The following is a 22,349-nucleotide window of genomic DNA, read 5'->3' as shown; positions in this document are numbered from 1 at the left end:
GCTGGGTTGCATGGTGTTTAGTTTAGTTTAGTTTTTTAAGGTAAATGTAAATGCAAAGTAGATGCACTTTCCGTATTTAAAAAGAACAGCAAACTATTACTTTTAAAGTTTAAAAATTGTATGAATGAGATTAGCTGGGGAAGAAAGAGGCAAAGGTTGATCTGCAAATGCATAGGAGTCCTTTGAGGTTGGCTCGGGCATCATGGGGGCATCCAGCGGGGACCATCAACCTGGGATCTTGGCTCAGTCCCTCGGCCTGCCCACCCCTCCAACAACGCCTTTCCCTCTGTCTCGGTGGTCTCCTGGTGCGCACTTGGCATTTTCTCCTACAGGTAAAGATGCAAACCTCTCAATACTTATGTTTCACTCTGGCAATGGTTGCACTAATTTCTGGAGAATCTAAATGTCTTGGAGGTAGAAGCTGTTTCAGATTTTGAATTCAATCCTCTGACTGGATCATCATCCTCACACCCTTCCCAAACCAGCCTTCTCCACGTGTCCATGGTAACGAGCATCACACAGCACCTACTCAGAGCACACTCCTTGACTTCGAGTCTGGCTCCCTGAGCCGGACCCTGAGGGGCGGGGCCTGAGAAGGGCTGTGTTTAAGAGATACCTTAGGTAATTCTTGTCATAGGGGCATATGACAGCCTGTGTTTTTTTTTTAGATTTATTTATGCATCCAGGAGGTGCAGGCCAGAGGTGCGGGGAGAGGGGGTGAGAGGATTCACCAGAGACAGAGCAGGGAGCAGAATACACAGATATTCTGAAATACACTGCTGAGGGGAGCAGCAGGGAGACAGGAGAGGTCTGCTGCGCCATGTGGGTATCTCCCTAGCTGGGGATCGAACTCACGCTGCAGAGGCTGCGGATAGCTTCATAGTGCTGTGCTTAACCCCCTGTGCCACCAGGGAGGCCTGACAGCCTGTTTTATAACAGTGCCTCTTTGTCATGTGCCTGTGACTCCGATTCAGCCTGGGTTGCAACACCCTGTAGTTGACAAGGGCTCTGGGGATGCGACTGGTGCTGGCCCAGCCTTAAGCTGGGGCTGGAGGCTCTTAAGCATCCCTGCCAAGTGGTGCTTCGATATACCTCCAGGGGCTTAAATACCCCCAGAGGCCAGAAAGGACAGATCATGCCAATCTGAAAGACAGAGGGAATAGAGAAGAGCCCAGTTCTGCTGGAGATCGGGCCACTCACCGCGAGAATCCAGTTCTTTGGCCTCCACAGTCAGGTTGTACCAGGGGTAGAGCTCTCTGTCCAGTTCCTTCTCGTTGTAAATGTTCCCTTGCTTGGTTATGCCGAAGAAGTAGCCCTTGTCACTGGTCCTACGGATGGCGTATCTGCCCAGGGGAGAGAGAGTTGTGGTTTCCCATGGTTCTTTGCTGAGACCAAATAGTTTCCTATATCTCCCTCACCCCCCACCCCCTGCCCCTTGTCTTCTGACTGCTCGATGCAACCAGAGGGATTCACAGTGGCCAGTAACCCCTTTGGTCTTAGCAATGTTGCCCTCACTGGCTGAAGGAGGTGTCAGAGACACCACCAGCTGCACTTTCAGAGTTGCACTTTCAGATGGGACTGGTTTTTGTGACTAATGAAAAGATAAGATGGGCAAGTGCCAGGAAGAAATAATGACAATTAAAAGGAGATATGGGCCTCCCTGGTGGTGTAAGTGTCAACACTTTGAAGCTATCCACAGCCACTGCAGCATGAGTTTGATTCCCAGCTGGCCAGGGAGCTGACTCCCATGGTGCAGCAGACCTCTCCTGTCTCGCCCCCTGCTCCCCTCAGCAGTGTATTTCAGTAGATCTGCCTGTTCTGCTCCCTACTCTGTCTCTGGTGAATCCTCTCACCCCCACATCTCTGGCCTGCACCCCAGCTCTTATAATACATAAATAAATAAATCTATTTAAAAATAAATAAAAGAAAGTGCTGAAAGAGATAAGAAGTGATTTGAAATAAAATTAAATTTGTGAGGTAAATTTTTTTTGAGCAAAATTTGTTGAGGAAAATTCTAGAACAAATAGAACAGAAGAAACAAGAGATAACAAAAGAAAATTTGCCTGACCTGAAGAAAGTCTCAAATCTACAGACTAAAAGAGACCGTGGATGTCAGGCATCTCTTTTTAAAAAGAGATCAGTATTTAGCTATATCCTGATGACACTGTTGAATTTCAAGTCTGTATGAAGTAACAGAAAAGAGTTCAGACAGGAAAAAAAAACCCAAACCAAGCTCCTACTGAAGAGAGATCAGATTCACCCCAGACAGCCTCACAAATTTAAATACCAGTATAAACTGATAGTATTTTTAAAGGGAAGTATCTATAATCTGAGGATTATATGAGCACACCCAGCTGTTTTTAACATAAGAGAGCAAAGGAACTAAGTATTTATAAATGTGCAAGAACTCAGGAAGTGTATCACCCGCAAGATGGGTCCTGAATAATTTTTTTGAAAACATATTTCATTTAATTAGAAATGTCTCCATATAAAGTAAAAACCTACCTTGGAAGAAATTAAAATGAAAGCAATTCTTTATCACATATAGGAAAGCAATGGTGTGTATACTATTTTTAACTAGGAAATATAAGTCCAGGAAAACATTTAAAATTTTACAGATAGAAGTAAATTTCACTGGTAGAAGTAAAAATGAATAGATTCTAAATATCTACGTGGGGGAAAAAAATAGACTCTGTAGCAAAGATGGGGGAAAAGATAAAAAGCCATTCACTTTGACTAGTGGGAAATAGTGAACAAGCTATAAGAAATAAGAACAAACGTGTCATTTATGATGCAAAATATAAATAGGTTAAACACAAAGCATCTCAGTTGGGATTAAAAAGCAGAACCAACGCGTTCTGTTCTCAAGATACAACCATGCCAAAGTAACTTAGGAAAGTTAAAAATAAAGGTTAGGGGCCTCCCTGGTGGCGTAAGGGATTAAGCACCACACTACGAAGCAATCCACAGCCTCTGCAGCATGAGTTTGATCCCCGGCCAGCCAGGGAGAAACCCACATGGCGAGGCAGACCTCTCCTGTCTCACCCGCTGCTCCCCTCAGCAGTGTCTTTCAGTCAGTCTGCTTGCTCTGCTCCCCTCTCTGTCTCTGGTGGATCCGCTCATCTCTCCCCACGCCCGCATCTCTGGCCTGTACCCCAGCTCTTGTATGCATAAATAAATAAATCTTTAAAAAAATTATCATTATAGACTATTTGGAATAGAGAGGTCATGAAAACAGTCATCCCAAAAGTTATATATGGTCAAAATGGAGGGATGGATTTTGCTCTTAGAGACAGTAACTCTCCCAAACTGGACATTAAACACACTTCTTATTAGAATTTGAAATTTTTTTTGAAAACTGAATAAAAGAGTTTCAAAAGTTTGTATGAAAAAACAAATGAGAATGCATGAAAATTATATAAAATATGAAAAGCAGTGAGGGAGAGAACATGCCTTATAAATATTAAGTGTTAGTATAAAACTGTTAACGAAACGGTGGCTGCGCCTCAGCACAATAGGTAGCCTAGAGCGTTCTGAAATAGATTCAAGTATGAAGGAAGTTAAAAAAAAAAAATTTCAAAAGTTTTCCCAAAAAATTTCAAATTCTAATAAGAATTGTGTTTAATGTCCAGTTTGGGAGAGTTACTTTCTCTAAGGTGGGAAACAAAGGTGGGAAAATACTGACGTATTTAATAAACAGTGCTGGCCTGCCTGGCTTCCCCTCTGGAGTGCAGCGAGATGGCGTCAGAGCCACACTTCCCGGGAAGTAGAACCTGGTCACATACCTGCAACCAGTATAATGCATGTCACTGGTACCACTAAAAAAAAGCGCTTTGTATCTGGAGAAAGTAAGAGGTAGGACTGTATCTTTTATCCCAGAGGGTAGAGGAGGCGATTTGATTAAGAGCCAATAGTTTGGGCCATTCTCACTGGTGTGACATGGTATCTCATAGCGGTTTGATTTGCATTTCCCTGATTACAAGTGATATTGAGCATTTTTTCACACAGCACTGGCAACAACAAATGCTAGTGGCGATGTGGAGAAAAAGGAACCCTCTTACACGGTTGATGGAAATGCAGCTGGTCCAGCCGCTATGGAAAGCCATGTGGAGGACCCTGAAATTACTAAAAATGGAACTACCATATGACCCAGTGATTCCCTTCCTAGGAATCTACACAAAGGACACAAAAACATTAATCCAAAAGGAAACCTGTGCTTCTATGTTTATTGGAGCACTATTTACAATATTTAAGATATAGAAATAACCCAAATGCCCAAAACAAATGACTGGTTTGGTTTATAAGAAGATATGGTTTATATACACTATGGAATATTACTCAGCAATCAAAAAAGATAAACTCATGCCATTTGCAGCAACATGGATAGACCTGGAAGGGATTATGCCCAGTGAAATAAGCCAGATAGAAAAAGAAAAATATCACATGCTTTCACTTATATGAGGAATAGGGGAAGCAAACAAGGGATCAGGAAAAAAACAAAGACAAAACTAGCAGGCGACTATGAATCAGAGCTATTCAGCAGGGGAGGGAGAGAGAGGGATTAAAACAGGGGCAGGAAGAGCACAAGAGACCATGGTGACAATTCATGGGTGACTTGATGGTGGGAATTTTATGGGGACTACACCTGAGAGGAGAATCAAACATTCTACAAAAATGAAAAATGATACCGGATGGTCTCACTCATAGCAGGAATCTAGAAAACTTAAATAAGGGACCAGGAAAAAGAAGAACTATAAGAAAGAAATTATCAAAATCAACAAACAACTATGAACCAGAGACACTCTAGGGGGGGTGGAGGGCGGGGCGGGGAGGGATTGGGGTCAAAATAAGGGGGTTGCAATGGTATGGGGAATATAAAAATAAAATTAAAAAAAAAGAAAAATGATATAAATATATATATATATGTAGATTTAAAAAAGCCAATAGTGACGAAATGTCAAAAACAATCAAAGTCCCCCACCCGTGAATGTATCTAGGTGCCTGGTGGTTATGACATGACAGGACCCCATCCGGCCGTACACACAAGGGTCAGGGAAGGGGCACACCCCATGTTTTGCGGGTCTGTGTGTTGTTTCACTGTGCGAGGTGAACACTTTTTCCTTTTGTGTTTTGGGAAGGTGCATTTTCTGAGACATGGTGAGTGAAAGGCTCACGCGTGTCATCCAGTCGGCTGCCCTGGTGACCATCCGATCTCCCTGGGTGGGACCGGTGGGTGCTGGGGCCCAAGAACCTTCCTAGAAGACAGCGCAGATGGCAGGCCCGGGCGGTGCGAGGTGGGGCGCTGGCGCAGGACGAGACCCCTGTGGGCCTCAGGGGTTAGTGGAAGAGCTCGGGCTTCTAGTTCCGCCTCTTCCCGCGCAAGCTCCCCCCACGCCTGGTCTCAGCGGGCAGTAGCGCCCCAGGGCCCGAGTTGTCTGGGTCAGCACCTCCCCCCAAACCACCACCCCCTTCCTTACCCGATGCTTCGCCGCGCAGCGTCGGGGTCAGTGGCCAGCACGGAACCGATCAGAGGTTTCTTCTGGTTCTCCCGCAGCTGGAAGTGGTAGAAGGGCTTCTGGAAGTTGGGGGGCTCGTCCACATCTGTGACGTTGATGATGACACGGGCCATGTTTCTGGTGGGGTTGGGGTTCCTGTAGCGGGTGTCGATGGTCGGGTCTGTGGCCTCGATGGTGAAGCTGTATTGTTGGATGCGCTCAAAGTCCAGGGGCTGCGGAGGGGGAAGGGTGACGGTGACATCCGCCCTGCAGGTGGGTGCTGGGTGGCACCAGCTGTGCAGATGGGGGAGCCTGACCATGGGAAGTTGGGGAGTCACTTCTATTACGAAAGCGGCTGGAGCTGGCTGGCTGCTTCCAGCGGTCTCCCGCCACCCCACCTCCCTCCTGGCCCTGCCCCCGCCCCATTTCATCTCTGAGCCTTGGGGGCACACTCTCCCCTGGCCCTGTTCCGGGTGTTGAGTACTAGTATGGTTTAGCCCTCGTCTTGCTCTCGGGGAGCCCCTGGCTAGTGGTTCTGTCCAGAGCTCCTTACTCTCCCTGCGTCTTCACTCCAGATGCTCCTCCTGGTGCGCCTGCTGAGCACAGCCTTACTCACCCCTCCAGAAGCCAGTCCAAAGGGAATGAGATACCCTCTCAGTCTCTCCCGGCACCCTCATCAGGTAATTGCTCCCTGAACGGGCCGCTCTGCCACTGACACCCAGTTTCCGCCTTTGTCTCCGCCTCCCCACTTGCTGAGAGCTTTGGTACCTTGATGGCATCTCGTGCCCCAGGTGTCTGCAGTGCCCGTGCAGGGCTGGGCCAGAGGTGTACTCAGGAGAGGCCCCCTGGCTGGGCAGAGCCGTTCACGAGGGCCCCCCTTGTTGTGGGCCATCCCTGGCCCAGGCCTCACAGTGCTCCTGGCACACCTCTCCCTCTTCCAGTTTCTGTGGCTCCGATGCCTCTGCCAGCTGTGGCTCTGCCCATGCCATCCCCCATACTCAGGTCTCCTGATGAGCTCATGGCTTTCTGCTGTGAGGTCTGCACCATTCTGCTGGCTGGTGCTCAGGGCAGGCCGGAAAGTGCCCGGGAGCAAAAGACGTGGGAACAGCCCCCAGTCAGCCCCCCGCGCCCTCATGCTTGCCTGCTGCAACTCAGGCTGCTTCCACATGGTCCCCCAGAGGTCCCCAGTGGGATGGGGCGCCCCAGCACATGGTCAGCTCTAAACTGACCCATTGTCAGCTTTGATAGCCTTTGACCTGGGAGCAGCCCCTGGGTGAGCACTGGGGTCCCCAGAATACCACCCCACCCTTCTGATGTGTTGCCAAAGGCCGACCAACCTTTTTGGGCTTGATGATGCCCTCGTTGTGGACGGGGTCTGTCTCAATGGAGAAGGTGTCCCTGTACTCGCCCTGCACGATGCTATACTTGGTCTTCCGGTTCTGGGGCTCATCTGGGTCCTCAACAAACAACGAGCCCAGAGGATTGTTGACCCGGATGTCTTCAGGCACCGAAAATGTGTACTTGGCTGATGCAAAAGGGGTACCCAAGAGGCACCGGGTTATTGAGATAGACAAGGCAATGGGCCCTTGCACTTCCCTCAGACATTTTGATGCAGGAAATGGGCTCCATAATCATAGTCATAATCCTGCCCCTGAAATTTTGGGTACCCCTGAAAGTTTGGGTACCCAAAGAAGTTCTGCATTAATGTCCTTCAACCCTCTGTCCTTCCAAACAGCAGCACCTGCCAGGGGTCCATGCACTTTGCCAGGGGGTCTATCAATTGGCAAGGGAGACACTGAGGTCCCTTCAGGACAATCAGCCTGTCCTTGAGGGCCTGAGCTTCTGAATCACGCCTCAGCCATGGGGGTGCAAGTGGTGAGCCCTCTAGCTTTCCTCTCCCGCCCCAGCCAGGTCTCATCAGACCATGTTTGCACTGTGGCCAGGCCCAGCCCCTGCTCTCACTCTGGAGCCCTGTGATTCCTCTGCTCACCAGCCTGTGTGGATTTTCTCACTGGGGCTGGGCTGCCCCTGTCTGGTGGTAGCACCCAGGGCACAGCGGGGGCACACAGCAGGGAGCGTGGTTTCCCTGTGGCCTGGCAGGGGGCGGTGTCCGGGGCATTTGGACAACTTGGGAACGTGTGCAGGGAAAGTCTCCCCGTATCAGAAAGGCTCCCCTGGGCCTGAGTCCCTCCCTGGGGTGGGGGAGAGGGTCAGGGACACCAGGCTCCACCCCAGAACCCCCCGGCCACTGGGTCCAGATATCCCAACACTTGCCCTCCTCAGGACCAGGGGAGTGGGGGACTCACGCTGGGCGAAGAAGGGGACGTTGTCGTTGACGTCCTGCAGGGTGACCAGCACGGTGGCCGTGCCCGACTCCCCCCGGAGACCTTTGCCGTCCCGGGCTTCCACCACGACCTCGTAGCTGGCCTTCGTCTCTCGGTCCAAGTCACTGGTCATCGTGACAATGAGTCCTGCAGAAAGTGTCCGCTCAGGAGCCGTGTCCCCTGGGAGCTTTCAGAAAGTATTGGTGCCCCCCCCCACCCCCGCAGAGAACCCCTGACTTTAAAAACTCTCCAGGCCTGTGCCGCCTGAGCTGAGCACCATGGTCAGCCGCTCTCCACCTCCAGGCCGTCAGGTTAAAGCCGCCTCAGCAGCACAGCCCAGTATCGGTGCTAGCGCTGTGCTGAGAAGGAGCCAGAAGTCACGTCCGGGCTCAGAGGGGAGGGTCCTGGGGTGGAGCTGAGATGTCTGCCTTGGGGCACCATCGCGGTGGAGGTGTCTGGTGTATTTGCCATCTCTCCGCCGTCAAATGCTCCACTACAGCCCCCGGTCGTCTCTCCGGAAGACTGTGCCCCAGCCTGAATTTCTGTTCTGATTCCAAGACTCAGTCCTCATAGTTTTTTTAGTATATGTGCTGCCGAAGCGAGCACAGTCCTCATAGTTTTTAAAGTCACAATAGTGGATAATTAGCGTGAACCGTGTTCTCTTTCTATCTCACCTCCTTCTGCCTCCATAGCTCCTGCACGAGGTGGATATCAGCTTCCCATGCTCAGGCCAAGAGAACAAACCTCACCTGGTTCGCTGACTTGCCTAAGGTCTTTAGAGGCCTGAGGCCGCAGAGCTGGGCAGGGAGACCTGTATGAGCCCATGCAGAGAGGCTCACCAGCCTTCTTTTTTTAAAAATTATTATTTTTTTAATTTATTTTTTCATAGAAGAACTGGGGTGTAGGCCAGAGGTGTGGGTGCTGGGGGCAGTGAGGGTGAGAGGATTCACCAGAGACAGAGTGGGGAGCAGCACAGGCAGACTGACTGAAACACACTGCTGAGGGGAGCAGTGGGCAGACAGGAGAGGTCTGCTGCGCCATGTGGGTAGCTCCCTGACCTGGGATCGAACTCAAGCCTTCACGGTGAGAGCTCTGCCTAGGCCACCAGGGAGGCCCTCCCCAGCCTTTTAGTCCACCTCTTGTGTCCCTGCCTGGACTGGAGTCCATGTCATGGCACCTGTATTCTTCCTTCTGCCCTCAGCACCACTTCGTCTGAACTCGTGGTACCTGCCACCTGCACCGGCAATGCCTGCTGGACTCCCCTCAGTACCTGCACCCAGAGTTCCCGCCACCCCCCAGCCAGGGCCAACCAGGGAATAGTCACACAGACCGGTATTATCGATCTTGAAATGTTCCTGTCCCTTCAGGAGTTGGTATATGACAGAGGCGTGGCCTGCGACAGTGGGGTCGTCGGCGTCCGTTGCTGTCACCTGTATGACCGAGGTCCCTGAGGAGAGAGAAGCCAAGGCTGCTGCCCCTGAGCCCATTCCCAGATGAGGGCTGGTGGGGGCTCAGGCTGCCCCCCGCCTCCCCCAGGCCCCGAGGGAGAGAAGGCTGTTTTGTTTCCTCAGGATCCTGCGTGGGGACAAAGGGCTGGCAGCCATGGAGGCCGAGACCTGTCAGCTCTGAAGCGAACACAGAGTTTGCATTTAGGGGGGAGCTGGGGCTGGGGTGCATGGTTCGGGGCATGAGGAGACCCTGAGGAGAGGAAGGGGCCTGCTTCTTCCTGGAGGACCGGGACGGTGCCCACGACTGGGCGTTGCATCTCTTTCCCCTTGAGTTCCAGGAGCAGGGCCCACACTTAACGGGAAGTTCTGACCCCAGGGTCCTGGTCCTGGCCAGGGACCCTGGACAGAGGGGCTGAAGAAGAGAATGCCCGTCTGGCATTTCCTGGAGGCTGGGGGAGAATTGGGGAAAGAGTGGTGAGTTGTAGGCCTGAGGTGCAGGCTGGCGATGCACCTTGGGGTGAGGGCGCTAGTTCGTGTACCTCTCTAGTGATTAGGGCTCAGCCATTATAGGGTAAGTACTCAGTTTACAATCATGTGGGCGCTCAGGCTGGGATCAGGGTGGGGGCTCAGGATGGGATCAGGGTGGGGTCTCAGTCTGCGATCAGGGTGGGGCTCAGTTTGTGATCAGGGTCGGGGCTCAGTCTGTGATGAGGGTCGGGGCACAGTCTGCCATCAGGGTGGGGCCTTATTCTTTAGAAACTGGAGTGTTTCCCATGTCATGAAAGTGGCAATAAGGACATGATAACCACGGTCCTGAGCTCACCGACTCCTAACCCTGGGCAGTAGCTCACTGCTGGGAGAGGTGCCCCAGGCTGGGGTGAGGGGTAGAGGGGTACAGACTGGGCCGTACCCGTATTCGACATCTCTGGCACAGACGCATTGAACAGCCGGCGCGGGAACACGGGCCAGTTGTCGTTGATGTCGTGCACTTTGACGGTAAAGCTGGAAGGCGATTCCAGGTCCTTGTTGGTGTCCTTGTCCACCACGAGGGCGGTGAGGTGGTACTCGGAGATTTTCTCCCGGTCCAGCCTCTCATGGGCAAACACAAACCCCGTGTCCCCTTCGACCCTGAAGACCTTGTCGGCGTAGTCTCCCCTGAGCAGGTACTTGGCGTTCTTGTGGTTCAGGCTGGATTTGACCTGGACGGAAGAGGCACGGTGAGCCGGGTGTGGGCAGCTGAGCCAGTGTGGGTGCCTAGTTACCTGTGCACCTGCGTGTGTGTTTGTGCACGGGTGTGTGGATGCAAGGGGTCGACCAAGGATCCTAAATGTGACTTGCCCGGCGCGGTGCCCCCGTGGACCAAGGTTGCTGTTGCTCTGCACAGGTCCAGTTCGTGCAGACTCCCTGGTTTCTTACCGACTGTCCTTTCTTGGCTGGGGCTGCACCCAGGACAAGACACCCACCTCCTTGTCTCGTGTCTAAGCTCCTCGCGGCCGGACCCGTTCTCAGACTTCCTTGTTCGTGTGGCCTTGACAGTTCTGACGGATCCTGGGCAGGTATTTGTAGGACGCCCTTCTCTTGGACTATTCTGCTGCTTTTCTCATCCTTAGACAGACTGAGCGTCTAAGGGGATGGTGGTTTTTTTGGGGGGACGCTCACCTTTTTTTTTTAATTATCACTATATTTGGTGAATGTCTTAATGCCAAAAGCCACGCGGACCCATACTCGTGGGCTGGGAAGGCCGCTCAGGCCCTCTCCCATTGTCCATCAGATCTGTAAACACGGGCTCCAGACTCTGCCCGTGGTAAACAGGGACTTCCTTCCCTCAGATTACATCTTTGGGAGCCAGAAGGTGCTCCCCAAGACCCTTGCCTCTCCAGCACCCTCGTTTCTTTCAGGGAGGGGCCTGCATGTGACTGTCTCTTGGCCACATGCCACTGGCCTGCAGATGACAGCAGGGCTGACGCTCTTCCTGCTTTTGAGGCCTCGGGCGTGCCTCCGAGGTTGCTCTGTCAGGGCTGCGTGATAGAGGTGGTCCCCACGTTCTGCTCACTCCCCCTGATTCTCCCTGACTCAGCTCTCCCCTGGGGCCAGCCATTCTCTTTAGAGGTTGACTCATGGCATGAGCACCCCATCGGGAAAGACGTGGGTCGACCACATTTTCCACTGTGACACAGAGCCCACGTTCGTGTGGGCAGGCGGCAGCCCTCCGCCGGGCCAGGACTCGGTTCTCCTATGGCTGTCCTGCTCTCGCTGTGTGCCCCTGATCGCATGTTTTCCCCTCCGAAAGGCCACGCAGATGGATTTACATTTCCCATCTGTTCTTGGGAGCCAGAGGAGCCACGGGCACCTTGTGAGCTGGCTGTGGAAGGGGCTGTGAATGGACACTCCCCAGTGGGCACACCCAGCTGCTGGGGCACTTCTGGAGCCCAGGCCAGACGACAACCTCCCCCATCAAAGAGCCCCCTCCAGCCCTGTTTCTCCATGACCACAGGTCTCCCCCGTCACTATCATTTGTGGGGTTCTTTATCTGATGTATGCGTCCCCTCTAGACCAGCTCAGAGGACCCGCCCACAAAGGGCCAGGCAGTGGGCACTTTGCGGGCCATGCGGTCTTTGGCACGGCACCACGGCTCTGCCAGTATGGCGCGAAAGCAGCCGCGGCGACCTGCAGGCCCCAGGCGTGGCTCTGTTCTGATAAAACTTTATTTCACAAAGCCTGGTGGGCGAGCGGCCGCCAGCCCCACGAGGGCGGGAACCGAGGCTGTCTCTGCCCGTCGCCACCCTCCCAGATCTTAGCCGCCAGCCCGGTGCGGCGTGTCTGCTCACCAGCACAGCGACCGAGTCTGCCTCGTAGCTGACCACGTGAGGAGGCCAGGAGTGGACATGGAGAGATTTTGACACACTTGAAAGAAATTTTGCTACCCCCTGAAAACTCAAAATACCCCGTCCATCTACCCATTGTCCTGTGTGAAATTCCGTCTCTAGAGCCCTTCATTTGGATCAGAAGGTGGGGTTTGGGCAGCAACATCACTTTGATACAGTGAAACAGCTGGTGATCCCCCAGATTAGCTCCCGCTCCAGGAGGGCAGTGAGGGAGGGACACATTTGGGGGGTGAAGCGAGGATTGGAGAGCTGGACCCCACGGAGGACAGACTTGGGTCAGGCACCTTGCTATGGGCCTCCTCCACTCTGGGAGTGGTGTGGGGTGACAGGAAATGGGGGGCCGCCTAAGAGAAAGGCTTTTGGGGGATGCTTTGGCCAGGGCTGTCAATGCACGGCCAGGGTGGCCAGCTTTGTCACCGGCGCATCCTGCAGAAGGCTGCTTGGGCATCACAGGGGTTCTCCGCTAGGAAGAACTAATGGCAGCCTTGACTGGTTCTGCCTTGTTCCCTGACCCGCCAGGCTGCCCTCTTCAGCCTGTGCGCCAGGTGGCCCTTTGGCCAGTGACATTTAGCCACAGACAAGGCCTGGCAGAAATGAACCTTAGAGCCTCCCCGTCACTTCCGCCATCCGTCACTGCCCTGTCACTGCCCGTCACCCACCACCACCTTCCTCCCCTTCCCTGTCGCTCTCGCCAGTATCACTCACCATCACCTCCCTACCCTTCCCCGTCATCGCTACCCCCGACATCACCGTCGCCACCGTCACTTCACTGCCAGCGTGACCGCCACCACCGCGGCTGCCAGGCCTCACCGCCTTCACCACCAACATGGCCACCTTGTCATTATCACGGCCACCGCCAGCTTCTGCATCGTCATGACAACCCCACCTCCATCACGCAGCACCTTCCCCCCCACATCTCCCACCTGCACCATCTCCGTCTCTGTTGTGTCCTCACAGCCGGGCCCCCGGCCCCGCGGCCCTCACAGCCTCTGTCGCCAGTGTCACCGCCGCCGCGTGTCCCCTGCCCCGAGGCCTCGCCCGCGCTGGGCCTGAAGCTTACCTTGCCCACGTAGTGGGGCAGTGAACTGTTTATCTCCTCATCAATGTACAGCTGGTTCCAAATCCAGTCTCTCTTCTGGCGCTGGTGGGCGGGCTGCATGCCGGGAGGGGCCAGTTGGGCAGGACGGGCACCTCCCATCGCTGCCCCCAGCAGGTCCAGGCAGGTGCCCGCCGCAGCCAGCAGCATCACGAGCATCTGCATCTTCCAGAGGCACAGACCTGAGGAAGGGAGACACACGGCCCGGCAGGGGCGTCACTCCCTCCTCTGCTCACACTCTCGCCCTTCGCCCTCTGCTGATGCCCGCAGAACCAGACCCTTTTGGGGGCAGCGAGCACAGGGGACAGGGATCCTGCAAAGGGGGTTCCTGAGGGAGGGGGTGATGCTGATGCTGCCCTCCAAGCCCAAAGCCCGTGCAGCGGGCACCCAGCTACCCTCATTTTACACGTGAGGAAACTAAGTCCCAGGGCTGTTATGCTCACATGGGGGCATGTGGGGCGAGGATGCAACCCAGAAATCTGGCCGCAACAGCAGATTCCTGACGGTTACCCCAGGCTGCTTATTTGTCTGACACTGTTCGAGCACCTTCTCTGATGTCTTACTTAATCTTCCCAATAGCCCTCCAGGTGAGATCTTTATAACCCTGCAGATGACCTGAGCTACAGGGAGGTCTTGGTACCATCCCTGAGGTCACCCAGGCTGGAAGCCACAGAGCCAGGGTTCAAACCCATCTGTCCGGCCCAAAAGCGCATGCTTTTCTCGGCGGCCTTCCTCATGCCAGCAGCTGCTATGGGGCCGGATTCAACAGATCAGTCCCTGAGCCCCACCAGCAGGCTCCAGGCTCCCGCCCTGCCCGCAGAAGCTCTTAGGAAATGCAAATACCTTAACCCAGGGGTGGGCCCTCGCCCCACACTCACAGATGGCCATCAGCTTAGGGGCGTCACAGGGCCGGGTGGGGGCTGGGAGGCTGCCTTCATATTTTGTGAGGCTCAGTGGAAAACGAAAATGCGGGACCCTGTGTTCAAAAATGATCCAGACGGAGACAGGCGAACATTACACTGGTCTCAGGCCCCTGGTGGTGGTGTGCGTGCCAGGCCTGTGAAGACTGCCTCGGGATGTGGGGTCTGTCAGTCTGGGGTCACCAGAAAAGTGGGACCTGCCTTTATCCTGAGTTTCAGAGAGATTTTCCCCACTGCCCCGTGGCAGGTGGAGGCCATGACCCTGACCGTCACGGTCAGCCCTGACCTGCCAGCCCACCCGCACTGGCCCCTGTGTCACTGACCTGCCACTCCCGGGAGGGCTCAGCAGGAGCAGGCGGGTGCGTGGCAGTGGGGATCAGGGAGGAATCTCCCTGGAGGGACAAGGTCTCCTTGGGTGCTGGACAGGAGCTTCCTGGCGGCCTCCAGCCCCGGCGGAGGAGAGGCAGCACTCTGCACACCACGGGAGGTTTCTAAACTCTAGTAACATTTCCCCTGAGACACTGACGCCAGCGGGCCCAGAAGGAAGTGCACTCCCAGGGTTGGGGTGCCACAGAGGCTGGAGCAGGCGCAAGGCAGTGCTTAGTGCCCCTGGGGAGGCCCGGGTCTCAGTTTCCTCAGCGCTAAGCGAGGTGGCGGGGGAAGGAACTTGCTGCCCCTTGAGGTAAGACGTGGCAAGGGCAGCTGCTCCAGGAGGAAGGCCTGGAACAAAGGCTGGGGAGGCTGGTCCTGACGCAGGGGACTTGGCAGCTGTGACCCCTGCCCCAGCCTCGCTGGGCCCAGCCCCGGTGGGTCATTTCCTCCTTTGCCTAGAAAGGAACTGGAAATCTCGGTTCTTTCTTCCTTCCTCAAGTGAGGTGGGACTCCAAAATGAAAACGTAAAACCAACAGAAAAAGTGAAATAAACAAAATAAACAGAAGGGAGAGTTTTCAGGTGCCAGGACAGAGTGGGAGCCCCCGAGCACTGAGCTGACAGTGGGAGCCCCTACTCGTGCCGGGCTTCATGGCCAGGGCGGGGAGCAGAGCCTACCCGCTGTGGCGGGACCCCAGGAAGTAAGCACAAAAGGACAAACAGCAGCAGTGATCAGAAACCCTCAGGAGATTGCAGTGAGGCTGTAGCACAGTGAGCCTGCGAGGCCAGAGGCGTCCTCTCTCTGAGAGACGCCAACGCCAGAGTGTCAGCCCTAGACATGCCAGGGGAGGGAGGGAATTCCAAGCAGAAGGACTAGCAAGTGCAAAGGCCCTGAGGTTGAAAAATGATTGGTGTGTTTGAAGAACCAGAAGAAACCCTCTGGGCTGGGTAGAAATGAGCAGTGTATATGGGAGGAGCATGAAGAGGTGAGCAGGCCAGAGTGGGGGCTGAGTGACAGCCCCCTACCCCGAGATGTCCCCAGAACCTGGGTAGCCCCGCAAGCCAGCTGTTCCCTGAATGTACAGAGAAGCTCCTTGGAGTTCCTCGGACACGCCCCTCGGGCATCCTCCAGACCAACTGTTAACTCTTTCAGCCCTTTCCACCCACGAGGGGGTCGTCGGTAACCCCATGTAGGAATTATCCCCCCCACTGCACAGAGGGAAAAACGGAGGCTCGCAGGCAACCAGCTCCTAAGTGGTGGGTCTGGACCCCTCACCCAGATCTGTCTTTTTCTAAATCCTTCAGCACCTAATCCCAGGGGCCTGAGGACCTGTCCACCCGAGAAGCCGTTTCTTAGGTATCTTTCCCCCTTTGTATTGGGAAGTTGGCCATCAAAATGGGGCGTGGGGCAGGGTTGTGTAGAGGGACAGTCAGGCCCCCGCCGCCCCCCACGGGAGGAAGTGGCGCAGCGTTGGCGCTGCCCGGCTGGAATTCCCCTGGGCCGCCCCTCTGGAAGTGTGCTCCGCCCCGGCTGAGGTCAGACTTGCTTTGGCTCCTCATCTTTTCTCTGTCTCTGGCGGTTGCTCTCACTAAGTTTTTGGAGCGCCGCGGGCTGCTGCTGGGGTGGATCTGGGGTAGCACAGGCTGCCGAGGGCCAGAGGATTTTGCAGGTGATTTCCAAGCTCAGAAGTTCCCCTCTGGGCAGCCCTGAGGCTTGTGTGACGGTGGCTGGGAGTGGAGAGGGTCTACTTGGCGGCTCCCGTGTGCACTAGAAGCCACCGGCCTGCCTGTGTCCCTGCCTTCCCTGGTCTGGACAGCGCCCCGTCCCCCGAGCGCGTCAGAGTCTCAGCGGCGAGGGCAGCTCCAGACGGGCTCGAGGACCAGAGCTCTGTGTCTGTGGCTAGCCTGGGAAGGTCTCGGTGCCCCTAAATGGCAGGACACAGTGTGACCCCAAACCCCTGATGAGCAGGCCTGGAACCCAAGAGAAGGGGCAGGGGGCTCGGAGAATCTGGGGGATGGATGGGCTCTGAGGACAGAGGGGTGTCTCCAAAGGCTGGGCCAGAGGGTGGCCTGAGGACAGGGCGGGTGGGTCCGAGCCTCTGCATTCCTCTTCCCTTGCCTAGTGGGGTGTGCCGCGTGAGTAGCCCCAGCCTGCAGGACCCTGAGGCCCACCAGGCTTGGCCACACTTGCCTGCTCCCTCCTCTGCCTGGACCTGTCACCTGTCACCCCTATACTGAAGCCTTGTCCCGAGCCCCGGCGTCACGTAGTCCCTCAGCAAACATCTATCGAGCACATAGTAGGTGCCTAGCACTGAACTGCACGTGGGGAGCAGACACAGGCAGCGCCCCATGGGGAGATGGACACTGACCACATGCTAGCCCAGTTACAGTGCGGTGCGTGCCTCCATGGAGGGAGGCTGGAGTCTGGGTGGGGTGTGCATTGGTGTGAATGTTTCAGTCCTGGGGTCCCTGTGGGTCATCAAGCAAAACTCCCTTCTGTCCCTTTCTCTGTGTGACCCCCAGCTGCTTCTGGGGTTTGACCTGGAAGGGGCTGTGAGGTCTCTCAGCTCTGTGGTTGACGAGGGGCAGGGGGACATAGAGGGAGAAGAAGCGATGGCCAGGGAGGGGCTGGAGCTGCAGCTTTTGCAGTGAGTGCACCCCAGGGAGCCTGAGGGGCGCTCCAAAGGGCAGCCTGGCCAGTGCGCGGGGCTTGTCCTGCTCTGACCACTAGTAGAACCCCCTCCTCCGCCTGACCAGATCCGCCCAAGCCTTAGGTGAAGTCTGGGCTTTGGGGGTCATTGGGCAGGCTAGAGATCTTCTGGGGATGGAGTGGAGGAATCCTGCAGGTCAGGGGTACACTCGGGACGTTCTCAGGCCACCTGGACACATGCCCGCAGCTGTGTCTACGCAAGGACACACTGGTGTCCCTCAAGAGCTCCTCAAGAGGCTGCTCAGCAGGGCTCCCCCGGCACCCCCGCCCTCAGCCAGGACGAGATCTGGCAGCCAAGCCCAGCCCCAGGCAGAGCCTCAGAGGGTGGACTGGACACGCAGTCCCGGCCCAGCCTCCCACAGGCTCTGGCCTCCAGCCCAGAGGCCGGGGTCAGGGATTAGGGGCTGGGTGGTGGGAGGAACATGCAGGGGGTGTGTCTGCAGAGGGGGGAGCAGGGAGCCCCACTCCCTGTGTGGCCCAGGGCTGCTCTCCCCACTGCCCTCCCCCCAACCACCACCTTGAGCTTTAGTTTAAGGCAGAGATTGGAGCCAGTGATCCCCAAACCCCTCCAGGGACTCCAGTGTGAGCTGCAGCATTTCTAGCTGGGCCCTGGCAGCTCCAGAGACTGGGAGGATGAAGGGTGAGGGGACCTTCTGGCTTGTGGCTCCCCTCAGTCCCAGGACCGGTTCCCGAGGGCCCAGACTCCTTGTCTCAACTCCCCTTGGAGCTGATCTCGCTGCCCCGCTGCTGACCTCTCCCTCCGCTCCCCACCCTCCCTGCTCTTGAGCCAAGGCCCAGCACAGCCTGTCCCCTGCTTGCCCCTCCAGCTCTCCTATCCCCCACCCTCTGCCTTTGCAGCGGGGCGAACGCGATGTTTCTGGAATGCACAGTGCTCTTCCTCTCTGGGGCAGACATTTTGCACAGACCGTTCCCTCCACCCAGAATGCTTTTCCTTGCTGGGCTCCCTGGGTGAATGAACTCAAGGCCCCAGACCTTGAGGAGTCAGTGTCCCTGCTGCCCCACTGCCTCCTCTCAGCCTGTTTCAGTTTCAGTTTTGGTCTGGTCGCTGCTTCCCTCACTCAGAGGATTGGAGACAAATCTGCATATTTGCACACACGACACCTTGGGTGGTCGTGGCAGGTGCAATGGTTACAACTCAAAGAAGCTCCTCCCTGTTCCTGAAGGGCGTCTCCAGTGGCACATCCCGGTGCTGGTCATGCTGCCATTAGGATTTTGATCCTCTGAGGACAAGAGGATCCTTCTTACCCCCATGACCATACATGTGCCCATGGAGGGAGGGTTGGCAAAATACCTCATGGATGCCACTCACCTCTCCCCTCCCCGGGCTCTCACTCATCAGAGAGTTCATTCCCCCTGAGCTTGAAGTCAGCCCCTGGATCCTCGGTATCATCTCTGAGGTGGACACTGTCGGTTCACCAGACCTAGCTTGCTATTTGGGACAAATTTGTGCTGGAGTCTCTGAGCTCCTCAGTCGTCTGGTCTGTTTCCCTGTCTTTGCATGGGGCAGCTTCCAGGTGAAAATACCCACCCTAGGGAGCCTTCTCCAGCCTCCTCTGGCTTCCTGACCTTGGCTATGGTTCTGAGGCAGCCGGTGGGTGCCAGTGGGGCAGCCCGTGTGGCAAATAGAACAAACCCAGCTCACCTGCCTGTTTGAACCTCCCCGCCATTCATGAGCTATGTGGCTTTAGCTGTATTCCTTGCCCTGTCTGAACCCCAACTTCCTCATCTGTAATGGTATCTGCCTCCCTGGTCAGGAGGATTAAATAAGATCGTGAGCGCAAAGCCTGGAGCTTAGTAGGGGTTAGAAAGTGCAGTGGCCCTCATCTACCCACCTCTCCCGGCCTGGTGGCTAAGCTTGGCTGACCAGCTCACCCCTGACCTCATTTCCTGGCTCTGCCCTGGGCCCATCTCCTGCTCCCCTCTGTTCCTCTCCAGAAGGAAATCTCATTCATTGCCTGCCTGGCCCAGCCTATGGGCGCCACTTCCCCTTTCTCCCCATATCTGCACCTGCCAGGCCTTATGGTTACACTGTGACTCGAGACACTGTGACTCGAATCTAAAGGTCCCTGAATAGGTGTAGAGACCACTGGGTCCCTCCCTGGCCCTAGAGTGATGAGAAGACTGAAAGTTAGGGGCCAGACCTAAACCTCCCAGAATCCTCGGGGACTTCTACTCCTCCTCCAGGAAGCCTTCTGGAATACCTCCAGCCAACGTGAGCTTGGCTTGTGGTTATAGACAGACTTTTCAGTATCTCTCCAGCTGAAAAACCAAGCTCTCGAGGGCAGGGCCTGTCCTAGAACAGTCCTTCCCCTGTATGTTTGGGCTCTTGGCTTATCCTGGTGCCTGTTCTGTGACTCGAACTGTCAGGTTTATCCTCTGGATATCCCCGCAACCTCCCTCTCCCATCTTCACCATGAAGTGTGGCAGGGGCAGAGGGGCAGAGGGCTGACCTCCCCTCCAAACTCACTATGTAGCCTGCGACCGGCTGCTTCGACTCCCTAGGTCTCAGTGGTCCCAGCTGTCAAATGGGAATTTTTTCAGTAGTTTCAAGGCTGCTTGAGGGGAGGGGATGGTGGGATAGAGAGGTGATGGGTGTAGCAGGGACAGGTCCACGTGAACAAGAGGCCCAAGATTTTCCCCAAGCTATCGGTCATGGTATCCACCTTGTGTCCCCAAAGCAGCAGCCGTGCTGTGAGTCATCCAGCTTTGGGAGAAAATAAGCATGGCCCCTCTGACTTCCTGCCCCCATGTCCGGCCCTTGTTCAGCAGCACAATTGCCTGCTCAGGTCCAGACGGCAGGGCTGGCAGCTTAACCCCTTTAAGGCCAGTGGGTGCCTCTGCACCCCCTCACCACAATAAGCCGAATCGGCAGGGTGACCTGGGGCTCAGTGACTGTGCTGCCCTCCAGCCTGAGGCCAACAAATGACTGAATTCAGGCTAGAACGGCCAGGAGGTGGGGGAGTCCCATGACCTGAACATGAAGCTCCTGGCCTGGGGGCTCATGGCCTTCAGCATCACTCGCCTTCTGGCCACTCGCTGCTCTAAAAACCCTCTAGCCACGCCAACCTCCTTGAATCCTCCGAGCTGTCCAAGCTCCCGGTCACCTCTGGAATTCAAGCTCCCGGTCACCTCTGGAATTCCCCTCCCGCTGGGGCCCTCCCTGTCTGCCCACCGGCCCTGGAATGGGCATAGAATTTGGCTCAGAGTAGATGCGTTGACCTGTTTCCATTGTACCCTCCACCCCTCTGCCTGCTGGGGACCTGCCAGCCCCAGGCTGCAAAACCCTTATGCCATTCACAGCCCCGGTCAGCTCCCGGGAAGCAGGAATTTCAGCCGTGTTTCTCGAGGCTCCCCTGGCTGTGAACTGTCCGTGCCGGGTGTGTCCATCGCCTCCCTGAATAAACTCCATTTTACAGAGGAGACATGGAGCAGCCATGGGAGGCTGGAAAGAGCCTGGGTTTTGGGGGTACAAGAACCTGGTTCAGATCCCCGTTCCAGCTTTTACTTCACTTCTCCAAATCACAGTTGCCCCACCGAGAAGTGAAGAAAGCAAGGCTCTAGCTCGCTCTGGACCTGTGGGTAGTGGTGAAATAGCGAGCTCCGTTATTGAAGGGCTTTCGTGGCGTCAGCTCCAGTTTCCACAAGAAATTGCAAGCGAGAGTCACTATTTCCATTGTCCCACAAGCCTACCAAGAGAGAAGACCCAGCACCTCCCAGCATCCTTGGGGGCTCCTGCGCTTCCTCCAGGAAGCCTTTTTTGATTTCTCCACCCAACATCGGCTTGGCTCTGGGTCAGGCCAGGCTTTTTAGTATCTCTGTAGCCGGAAGCCAAGCTCCTGAGGGCAGGGCCTGTCTCCCAGGACCCTCCTGCCAGGAGTCCCTCCGCAGGCTCCTCAAGGTGCAGAGATGTTGAATCATTTCCCCAAAGTCACATGGGAAATGAGCCTAGAGCTGCGCTTGCACCCAGGATGAGTCTCCAAGTTGGGTCCTAGAACACTTGCCACCGTCACGTTTTTTACGGAGACTCACCTAGAATGTGGCCCCCTTGAGGTTCTGACATTTGGGTCTCTGGATGTGGGGACAGAAAGGGTCTGTGGCAGCTCGTAGTCACCTGCGGAGTGGAGAGGGGCTGCCTCTCCCACAGGCAGGGCCTCAGAGGCCTAGAGCTGGGTCTCAGTGTCCTATTCTGAAAAAATGGGCACCGACTGACCGACAGTGAGGGACCCGGCCTCACGGCCCCCCTCCCACGGCTCCTCTCCCTAACCCAGCACAGAGCCTTGGAGGGCAGTGGAGGGTGCCAGGCTTTGGTAAACCCTCCCAGGTGGGAAGCGGTGCTGAGGGGGCACCTCGGCCTGGTGCAGTCCTCTGGCCCCGCCGTGCTGGGTGGGTGACAGAACCCTGCTTTGCTGAGCCTGACGTGGATGGCAGCCAGCCGGCCTGGGGTCCCTCAGAGCTGGAGCAGCTCCTGTGGAGAGCCAAGCCCTCGCCCCTTCCCCGGCCCAGAAGGCGCACTGTGCCTGCAGCCACCGCCGGGCGCCCTCCCAGCCCTGGCAGGAGAAACCCGGTCTCCTGAGGAGTGTCGCTGAGGCCCATTGTACAGATGGGGACAGCTGAGGGGCCTCCTTATTGGGGCACATGACCCTGGGAGGGTGGGGCCAGGTGTGGGGGTCTCCACTCACCGTGCCAGTGGCCGAGGTACGAGGTACGACTCTGTTCTGTCAGGACGGCTGTCCGGGCCGAGGGAGCTGCGCGCTCTGTGGAGCTCGCCGAATCCTCTCTAGGGGCGCCGCGCCCACTGAGGGAGGCCTGGCCACCTCCCCTTCAGGTTTTCCAGCTGGCCCCGGCCCACTTCCCCCCGGGATGTTTTCCTGTTATTGTTCCTTTGTGAGGGCGGGATTGACTGCAGATAGGCAGGCCTGGCGGTGGGCGGCCGCCTCGGCCAGCCGGGGATGCTCACTGGGACCCCACTCCAGGCCTCTGGGGTGCTGAGCCCAGCACGCCAATGGCCTTGGTTCACCCTCCTTGTAACCCTGAGGGCAGGTGTTACCTCCCCCTGCTCCATAGTGAATGTCACTGAGGC

At 55.9% G+C, this 22,349-nt stretch overlaps 1 protein-coding gene across 1 annotated transcript in view; it reads right to left on the bottom strand.

Annotated features, from left to right (window-relative positions):
• The window catches only part of CDH5 (cadherin 5), a 32,051-nt gene extending 9,971 nt beyond the window's left edge, over nt 1-22,080 (bottom strand). The window contains exons 1-8 of the mRNA XM_037515810.2: nt 21,949-22,080; nt 13,213-13,430; nt 10,178-10,466; nt 9,150-9,266; nt 7,802-7,966; nt 6,833-7,020; nt 5,478-5,728; nt 1,201-1,343 (exon numbers count right to left, since the gene is read on the bottom strand). Coding sequence (XP_037371707.1) covers nt 1,201-1,343; nt 5,478-5,728; nt 6,833-7,020; nt 7,802-7,966; nt 9,150-9,266; nt 10,178-10,466; nt 13,213-13,413 — 1,354 coding nt within the window. The 5' untranslated portion in view covers nt 13,414-13,430; nt 21,949-22,080. The remainder of the gene's footprint in view (nt 1-1,200; nt 1,344-5,477; nt 5,729-6,832; nt 7,021-7,801; nt 7,967-9,149; nt 9,267-10,177; nt 10,467-13,212; nt 13,431-21,948) is intronic.
• Between the last annotated feature and the right edge of the window lie 269 nt (nt 22,081-22,349).

Source organism: Talpa occidentalis, unplaced genomic scaffold (assembly GCF_014898055.3).
Source record: "Talpa occidentalis isolate TD23 unplaced genomic scaffold, MPIMG_talOcc4v2.1 talOcc4.17, whole genome shotgun sequence".
Classification (NCBI taxonomy): Eukaryota; Metazoa; Chordata; class Mammalia; order Eulipotyphla; family Talpidae; genus Talpa; species Talpa occidentalis.
This window is presented reverse-complemented; position numbering and strand designations above follow the sequence as displayed.